We start from the raw sequence: 10543 nt of genomic DNA, 5'->3' as shown, positions 1-10543 counted from the left end.
ACCCAAATACCCAAATGGAGGCAGCATGTTTAGTTACTGAGTGCTCAACAACAGACAGAGAGGAAGCTCACATTTCATATCCGCATACACAGCTGATTACTTTAACAGATAACACGCGGCTGTTGTTGATATCGTCACGATTTTCTTTATACGAAGGCTATTTTTTGCACAGCAGTCAGACTACCACCACTAGGGGGCGTGAACAGACCGGATACATTTTATTTCAGTGTATTCGTTCAGCAGATGCTTGTTAATCTAAAGCCATTTCCAGACGATCCAAAATCCAATCCAGGTACAGAACGGAGAGGTTAAGGGTTAAAGGTCTCGCTCAGGGACTCGTGGTGGGTTTGTACTCAAAACCTTCTCATCACAGGAACCGGACCTTAACCAAGGCACAGCAGAGTGAACACCTGAAGGCTTCCTTCACGCTGGAGGAAATGGAACCGATGCTGTTTTCATGCTCAAACCACACAGTCGGTTATTATGAATGAGGATCCAGTGGAATCTGGCGCTGCTTCAAGTAGTGATGTCAGTGACTTCAGTGACTAAAGCCAATAAAGCCCAGCATCAACTGTACTAATGTCTCTCACACACACACACACACACACACACACACACAGATAGAGAGAGAGGATGCTGTGTGTGTGTCCTCCGGTTTGACAAACACATTTCTCAGAATGACCTTAAACATCACAATCACATCACGTCCAGTAAAGGAGGAAGCACCGCGCAGGAAGGAAAGGAGAGCAGCACTCAGTGATCTAGAGAAAGGGAGACAGAGAAATAGAGTGGGAGAGACAGCGATAAAGAGGGCGATAGACAGACAGAGGGGGAGAGAATCAGACAGATAAAGTGGGAGAGAGAGGCAGAAAGATTAAGTGAGAGGGAGAGAGAGAGAGAGAGATGGGGAGAGAGAGAGTGTGTGTGAGAGAGAGAGGGAGAGACAGAGATGGGGAGAGAGAGAGTGTGAGAGAGAGAGGCAGAAAGATTAAGTGAGAGAGAGAGAGATGGGGAGAGACACAGAGAGAGAGAGAGAGAGAGATGGGGAGAGAGAGAGTGTGTGTGAGAGAGAGAGGGAGAGACAGAGATGGGGAGAGAGAGAGTGTGAGAGAGAGAGAGGCAGAAAGATTAAGTGAGAGAGAGAGAGAGATGGGGAGAGACACAGAGAGAGAGAGAGAGAGAGAGAGAGAGAGATGGGGAGAGACACAGAGAGAGAGAGAGCGATGGGGAAAGAGAGAGTGTGTGAGAGAGAGGCAGAAAGATTAAGTGAGAGAGAGAGAGAGAGAGAGAGAGAGAGAGAAGGAGTGTGGGTGGTTTTAAAGGAAACATCTTCCGGTTACACAGATGTAAAATCTGGCACATTGTCCATATGTGATACAGATAGAGAGGGAGAGAGAGAGAGTGGGGGGGAGAGAGTGGGGGGGGGGGGGAGAGAGAGAGAGAGACAGAGAGGGGGAGAGAGAGAGTGGGAGAGAGGGGGGAGAGAGAGAGAGAGAGAGAGAGAGAGCGCGTGGGGGAGATAAAGACTAATTAGGAGCTCATGGTGCATAAAACCGATGAGGGGTTTTAACAAACAAGCCCAAACACACACACGCACGCACGCACGCACACACACACACACACAGCATAAGTAAATGACTCACGTGGTGGATCATTCACATGCCCACTCAAGCTCCAAACCATGTGATTTACACATGAAGAACGTGTAAAGAATGCATAACGGACACACACACACCCTTCGAGCGGTCCGTGCGTGCGGTGTTGATCCGAGTGCATCACTGTAATCAGGTACAACAGTGTCATTGAGGTTTTTTAGTACAGATAGACTGATCATCGGTTTTACAAATGATAGTTTCCCCGATATTTAAGCATTGTTCCATAACGGGTTATCGGTTTTGTAATATCGGATCCACCGATAAATGGCGCCATCTTGTGGGCGTTTTGAACAGCCATTAATGTACAAATGAGGTGTTCCATGAGCGCTTGATATGTAGCTTAAGCAGCTTGGCGCTAGGAAACAGAGACGAGCTCACAGAGTCACGTAATCTGTTTACCTCATCAGAGCTTTTATTTTTACTAACTTTAGTAACAGTGCACTCGATTTTTTTTTTTTTGCACTCTTTCAGACCTCTCGATTTATTGGTGTATAAATAAGAGTTTTGTTTTGTATACAAGGAGGAAGTGAAATTGACAAAATTGTTATAAATGAAACAGTTTGTTCGGTTCAGTGGTGTTCTCAGTGTGTGATAAACAGAAGTAAAACAATCATTTAATATCTTCATATCGGTTATCGGCACATAAACATGAAAATATCAGTATTGTTTTTTGTTTTTTTAATCTATATCGTCGATCTCTAGTTTTTAGCATCGTATTGTCAGTTTCAGGGTGGACCTCGTTTATTTTAAACACCGTCCGGCAGCGTCTTCTGTGCTCAGAACTTGACGGCATGAAGATGAGTAATACACACTGTATATGAGGAAAGATGAGCTTTAGAGGACTTACACACTAGCACACACCCTGTAGCCTAGTGGTCTCTTTCCACCGATGCATGGTGTAGATGGGTGCCAATACATCTGTGCACAGCGTCAGATGTGCTAGAGTCTACACGTGTATGTACAAAATGGCGTATATAGTAGTTTGACCTGATAAACCTGCAACTCTGTGAATTTCACACACCGTCTTTGTTCTGCTTGTATAAATCCTGTGTTTGTGCGCCCTCTAGTGGACACAGCTCAGTAACGTCCTGATCAACAACTGTCTGGATTTTAAAATAAATCTTTCACCCTGAAATATTTGTCTCGTGATCATGATTTTTTCAGCAACCTTCAACTTAATATTGATGAGAAATCCGAGGTAGAACTAGTCGGGACGTTAGCGCGTACACACTCCTCGTTGTAATATCAGTCGAGATATCACCTTGCTTCTGGCTTCTTAATGTCGGGCGTGTTGAAGTTTTTTCAGGCCCTGAAAAGAAAAGCTCCGCCCTAGACGTAACGGAGCCGCTCAGCTCCGCCCCTTTCCCCTTAAACGGCATATTTCAACGCACGCATAGTTTAAACAGTGAAAGACCGAGGCATGTTAACGTTTTTATTTATTTTTTTATTATAACTGCAGTACACCTCACAGGCAGCAGGGGGCTGTAATAATAATTACAAACCCGCTCCTTAAAAATCAGAACAGACTCTCTAGTACGTTTAATAAAGTGTGTTCGTTTTCGGCTTTAAAACGCTTGAGGTTGTGGAAAACATTTCGTCGGTAGCTGATGATGCATCAGTAAACAGTCTGTAATTTAGCTGAAACGTTGCAGTGGATTAGATGTGTTGCATTAACAGCATGCTGCATACAAAACAATAACGCCCACCTGCCGCACCCTCTCGAGTGCAGAACGGTCCAGCAGTCGGTTCTGATTAATCGTCTGAAGATGAGTCAATCGGTGGGCTGTCGCACGTCAACAAACATTCGCAGAGGTCGCACGTCAACAAACACTGGCGGAGTACAGGGATTAAAGTACAGTTTCGGTGCGTCTCGTCTTCCAGTTCAGGGTAACCTTTCAGAGTTACACAGTTTGTCCGCATTCACACTTCCATTAAATTCGGATCTCAACTGGCATGAAGAGAAGTGACGTGAAGTGACGTGAAGTGACGTGCGTTTGGTACAGATCTGAGCTTGTGAGAGATTTAACACCGTTCTAGAAATCTAAACATGGACTGTTAGGGATTAACTTTCATTTGTAAAGATGCGTAAAAATGTCAGCTGGGGAAGAATAAGAGAAAGAGAAACCAAAACACACACACACACACACACACACACACACACACACACACACACACAATCATACACACATCATACACACACACACACACACATCATACACACACACACACACACACTATACACATCATACACACATCATACACACACAATCATACACACACACAATACACATCATACACACACAATCATACACACATCATACACACACAATCATACACACATCATACACACACAATCATACACACACACAATACACATCATACACACACAATCATACACACATCATACACACACAATCATATACACATCATACACACACAATCATACACACATCATACACACACACACACACACACATCATACACACACACACACACACTATACACATCATACACACATCATACACACACAATCATACACACACACAATACACATCATACACACACAATCATACACACATCATACAATCATACAAACACACATACACACACACACAAAAGAGATACACAGTAGGCATGTGCTAATATTACAGTTCTGTATCACAATTAAATATGGTTTACACTAATCATCATCATCATCATTATTATTATTATTATTATTATTGTTATTATTATTATTACACGACTGAACCTGTATTTCTCACTGAGACTAACCGTCGAAACCAGCAACATCTTTCAGATAAAAATGTAATGAACCCGCACTGTTATTATATTATTATTACGCCGTCACTTTAGGAATGACTCTTGGTTTATAAGAAAATAACCCACGATGCAGCGGAGTTACTCTTACCATCCTGAAGCCGATTCTCTTCCCAAAAAACAAACAAACAGCTCAAGTGTTTTAATTCCTCTTACACCACATCACTTTACCAAAAAAATCCATTTCCTGAAGACGTTCCCGTGCTGGAAAACTTACAGCTTAACGCTCGAGACGTCCAAAAAATACTACTTTTTCTTTTTTTTAAACCGGTTTTACGTGGACACGTCCCTGTGTACGCCGTTACTATAGAAACAATAACGTGTTAGGACTAGCTGCTGTCACTGAAGACTGACCGACGCCCTCTGACCAATCAGAATGGAGAATTCCCAATCGAGCGGTGTAGTACGATTGAAATAACACGGGATGTTCAACACACATACAGCGGATTTGTTTTTCTCGGCTGCACGTGTTTTCACACACCGTCATTCGTATAAAGACGTGAACGCGTTCTCCTTGTGATTATCGGCGTTCTGATACCACGTGAACACGCTAGGATTATCAGCACATGCCTAACTCATAGTATAGTATAGCAAACACACACACACACACACACACACACACACACACACACACAGAGCCTCCTTTTGCTCTCCATCTCCTCTGACAGTTGTGACATCATCAGCACACTCCGTCTTGATTGGCCAGTCTAGGAATTCCGTCAGAGGCCCAGTTCAGACTCGGCACTGGTTCATGGCGTGACGTTTAAACGGCGGTTTAGGGTTTGAGTTTGAGCCAGGGGTAGAGCACGGTGAGGATGGACAGAACGGACGAGGTGAGACCGCACGCCCCGACGAACCCCGGCCCGGTGGCGTACAGGCCCAGCTTGTCCAGCGGGATGAAGACGTCACACAGGTTCTTCAGCGTGTCCAGCAGGAGCGGAGGGTTGCTGCGCAGGACGGCCGCGAGCAGACACAGCTGCCGCCGAAGCCTGGCCGCGAAGACGGACGCGCAGGAGGACGTGGCGGAGGGGAACTCGCCGTTCTCTACCGCGCCTGAGAGATGAGCTTTGGCCGAAGTGCTGCGCCGCTCGCGCTCCATCAAACCGTACATCTCGTACAGGTCACGGCTCAGGTTCAAGATCAGCGCAAACAGGTAATACCTACAGAGAGAGAGAGAGAGAGAATAAAAGAAAAGAGAAGAGAAGAACGTGCAGGAGACAAAGAAAAGAAGACTCACCTGAATGACCTCTGACTCCACTTGTTCTGGTCGAGTCGAGGCAGCAGCCCCGCCTTTCCGGCCCACAGCAGGTTATCGCAGGCGAAGTACATGGCTCTGTTTAAATGGGAGACGGTGATGCAGAGCCGCAGCACGCAGTCGGAGAGGTGAATGGCTCGCTTCGCTGCTTCCAGAGCCTCGGCCGAGTTCCCTAACCGCATCACTGTGCACGTGGAAACGCACAGAAATACACACAGCTCAGTAAACAAACAACAACAACAACAACAACAACAACTGTGAGCGAACGTGAGATTAGGACTGTGTTAATAATCAGCTCTACGAGCTCTCATCACAATCAGCACGGACAGTACTGTAGTCACGGACACGTCCTAAAAAAACTTTAAACACACCTGCGTTTGAGTTAAAAGTTTAAAAGAAGGACGTTGGGAAGAAAGGTCACAAGGACAGAAGGGGAAAAAACTTGATTTTTAGTTCATTCTTTCAGAAGGAAAGAAAATTCATACGGAATTACGGGAGGGAGGAAACAGACTTGATTTTTAGTTCAGTAGTTGACATCAGTTGGGCAGGTGTTTAATGGACTGAAGCAGTTGCGCACTGCAACTGTACGTGCACACGTGTAATGAATAGAATTCCGAACGGAGAGCGTTAACGGAGATAACGACGAGAGACCTGAGGATGAGAGATGTGAGGACGTGAGACGCAAACATGTGAGAACGTGAGTATGTGAGAATGAGACATGAGTATGTGAGGATGAGACGTGAGGATGAGACGTGAGTACATGAAAACATGAGTACGTGAGGACATGAGCACGTGAGGACATGAGTATGTGAGGATTAGAGACGTGCGTATGTGAGGACGTGAAGATGTGAGGATGAGAGACGAGAGGATGTGCGTATGTGAGGACGTGAAGATGTGAGGATGAGAGACGAGAGGACGTGAATATGAGAGATGCGACTATGAGAGACGTGAGGATGTGAGAACGTGAAGATGTGAGGATGAGAGACGAGAAGACATGCGTATGTGAGGATGTGATGATGTGAGGATGAGAGACGAGAGGATGTGCGTATGTGAGGATGTGAAGATGTGAGGATGAGAGATGAGAGGATGTGAATATGAGATGCGACTATGAGAGACGTGAGGATGTGAGAACGTGAGTACGTGTGGATATGAGGACGAGAGGCATGAGCATGTGAGGGCATGAGGACGAGAGACATGAGCATGCGAGGACGACAGGATGAGAAACGCGAGTATGTGAGGATGTGAGGATGAGAGACATGAGTATGTGAGGACGTAAAGATGAGGGGCGTGAATATGGAAGGACACGAGCATGTGCGAACGTGAATATGTCAGGACGCGAGTACGAGAGACACAAGCATGTGAGGACGAGAGGATGAGAGACGTGAGTGTAAAGATGTGAGGATGAGAGGCGTGTGTATGTAAGGACGTGAGTACGAGAGACGTGAGGACGAGAGACGTATGAGGACGTAAGGATGAGAGACGTATGTGAGGACATGAGGATGAGAGACACGAGTATGTGATGATGACTGACGTGAGTATGAGAGACGTGAGGATGACAGACGTGAGTATGAGAGACATATGTGAGGACGTGACGAAGATAGACGTATGTGAGGACATGAGGATGAGAGACACGAGTATGTGATGATGACTGACGTGAGTATGAGACGTGAGGATGACAGACGTGAGTATCAGAGACGTATGTGAGGACGTGAGGATGAGACGTATGTGAGGACATGAGGATGAGACGTATGTGAGGACATGAGGATGAGACGTATGTGAGGACGTGAGGATGATAGACGTATGTGAGGACGTGAGGATATGAGACGTATGTGAGGACATGAGGATGAGATGTATGTGAGGACATGATGAGGGACACGAGTATGTGATGATGACTGATGTGAGTATGAGAGACGTATGTGAGGACATGAGGATGAGACGTATGTGAGGACATGAGGATGAGGGACACGAGTATGTGATGATGACTGACGTGAGTATGAGAGACGTGAGGATGACAGACGTGAGTATGAGAGACGTATGTGAGGACGTGAGGATGATAGACATATGTGAGGATATGAGGATGAGACGTATGTGAGGACGTGAGGATGATAGACGTATGTGAGGACGTGAGGATGATAGACATATGTGAGGACATGAGGATGAGGGACACGAGTATGTGATGATGACTGACGTGAGTATGAGAGACGTATGTGAGGACGTGAGGATGAGACGTATGTGAGGACATGAGGATGAGGGACACGAGTATGTGATGATGACTGACGTGAGTATGAGAGACATGAGGATGACAGACGTGAGTATGAGAGACATATGTGAGGACGTGAGGATGATAGACGTATGTGAGGACATGAGGATGAGACGTATGTGAGGACATGAGGATGAGACGTATGTGAGGACATGAGGATGAGATGTATGTGAGGACATGAGGATGAGGGACACGAGTATGTGAGGACGACAGACGTGAGGACATACGTTTTCTGCTGAGACTCAGATGAGCTTCCAGCTGCTTGATGGTTGTTAACAGTTGAGCTGCAGCTCCTCCTTTCTGCAGTGTGTATCCGAGCAGAGTGCAGGCATACTGTGCAGCCCTGTACACACACACACACACACACACACACACACACACACACACACACACACACAACTGAACACAGCCTACTGACAAGATGGCAAATGTATTTCAAACCTAAGTGTTAAGAGGAACCGTGTTAACCGAGAGTAGAGCTGGAGCGGTACAGGACTGGGATCACGTGGTCTAGGGGATAAGATTTTATATGGATGTTATTGTCTACAGAAGAGTGGCCTGGTGGAGACCACTACAGCAGTCTGTAGGGAACAGGGAGCAGGCCCTCGCTTCAGACACAGCCATGTTGTGTTCTACTGTAGTCCTTAGACCACACGGCCCGTGTTGGAGTTGCACACCGTGCTTTTCTCACCTGAACACTCGCTCTTTCGCTTGACTCTGAGCGCTGAATCTCACCCACGTCTCCATGTACACAACCGCCGCCTTTCAACTAACCCGAACTCAACAAAGTGCGCTTTTATGCACTAATTTGATACTTTTAGACTCAAACGACAAACGTTTAAAGATAACACAACCTTTAAACTCCTACGTCGCCCGTGCATTCGGCTAGCATTTCGTTTATTTTGACAGCAAACAGAATGTTTTATTGCGCATTGGCGCTGACTTCCGGGTTACGGCTACCGCAGAGGGACAAACTGGTCTCGCGCATGACATTTCCACAGTGTAAAAGCCTAATGGCGTTTTCATAACTGATTATTACAAACAGGCGTCGTTATCTTTCATGGAAGATCATATATGAACAGAACTTTCCACTCTATCGGTATTTACTTTGTTGTAATAAAGATATTAAACGTAAAAATTAAAAGTAGCTGCCCTCACACCATTTCCGGATATCCTGTTTTTTTTGTTGTTGTTTGTTTTTTTGTTGTTTTTTTTTTGCATATTTTTTCACATTCATTGGTGTAAGATCCTCGTACAAAGCACAGTTTGTTAATGGTCACTTCATTTACTCAAGGGAAAAAGTTTATGCAACACCTCTATCACCTGTGTCAAAAAGTAATTGCACCCCCCACCCCCAATTATAATAACTGGTCGTGCCACCTTCAGCAGCAATAACCGCAACCAAACATTTCCAATACTTTGAGATTAGACTTTCACATCACTGTGTAGGAATTTGAGCCTGTTCTTCTTTCCAGAACTGCTTATCGGAAGGCTTTTGAGTATGAACTGACCGTTTAAGGCAGTGGTCACCGAGCGTCTTCCTTGAGATCGACCTTCCTGCAGGTTTCATCTCCAACCAAAATCTGACACAGCTGTTTTAGTTGATCAAGAACTTCTTAAGGCATTGATTAGATGGTTGGAGCTAAAGACTTCAGGCGGGTAGATTTCCATGAACAGGGTTGGAGACCCCTGGTTTAAAGTCCTGCAACAGCATCTCAATGAGGTTCAGGTCAGGACTATGGCTTAGACCAGTGGTTTTCAAAGTGGGCGCCGCCAGGGGGCGCCCGGGGGGCCTCAACAATTTGGTGTGAAAAATAAATAAATGTGTTTTCTCTTTCCCACTCTCAGACACACACACACACACACACAATCAATTCCTAATGTTATGTAAAGATGTAATTATTAATAAAAAAAGGTGGATGTATTCAGAAGTCTGTATTTTTAATGTATTTTAAAGACATCTTGCAAAAAGTGGGCCTCGGTCAAATTTTAATGAAATTTGGGGGGCCTTGCCCTGAAAAAGTTTGGGAACCCCTGGCTTAGATCACTCCAAAATCAATTCAACTCTTAAAAAAAAAAAAAAAAAAAAAGATTCAGCATTGGACTGGAATTGCGCTTGAGCTTCTGATCACAGACTGATGCCCGGGCATTCTCCTTCAGGACTTTCTGGTAGAGAGCTCAATTCATGGTTACGTCAGTCATAAGAATTTGCCCAGGCCGTGACGCACCAAAACATCCCCACACCATCACACTTCCGCCACCATGTTTGGCTGTTAGTAGTACTGTTTTTACTGTGGATTAGTGTTTTAGCTTCACACCAGATGTAACAAGACCCAGGTCTTCATCACTCATCAGTACACAGAACATTTTCAGCAAAGGCTTGGATGGCTATCAAGGTGCCCGTAACTCTGATACTCACGATTCCACCTGTTTCCATCCGTTTATCCACTGGTTTTCCTACACAGGGTCCCATGGAGCCTATTCCTGGTGACTCAGTGCACTGGACCGGGTGCCAACCCATCGCAACTCACAATCACACACGCACACACACACTCA

At 45.4% G+C, this 10543-nt stretch overlaps 1 protein-coding gene across 1 annotated transcript; it reads right to left on the bottom strand.

The window, feature by feature from the left end:
- Positions 1-3082: 3082 nt before the first annotated feature.
- Positions 3083-9106, bottom strand: pex11b (peroxisomal biogenesis factor 11 beta). The gene is made up of 4 exons (XM_053637409.1): positions 8679-9106; positions 8215-8330; positions 5710-5911; positions 3083-5632 (listed from the first exon to the last, which is right to left on the bottom strand). The coding sequence occupies exons 1-4, from the start codon at positions 8732-8734 to the stop codon at positions 5248-5250; spliced, it is 759 nt and encodes a 252-aa protein (XP_053493384.1). The 5' UTR covers positions 8735-9106; the 3' UTR covers positions 3083-5247.
- Between the last annotated feature and the right edge of the window lie 1437 nt (positions 9107-10543).

The sequence above is a fragment of the Ictalurus furcatus genome, chromosome 12, assembly GCF_023375685.1.
Source record: "Ictalurus furcatus strain D&B chromosome 12, Billie_1.0, whole genome shotgun sequence".
NCBI lineage: Eukaryota > Metazoa > Chordata > Actinopteri > Siluriformes > Ictaluridae > Ictalurus > Ictalurus furcatus.
Note: the sequence above shows the minus strand (reverse complement) of the source record. Positions and strands in the feature narration are given on the sequence as shown.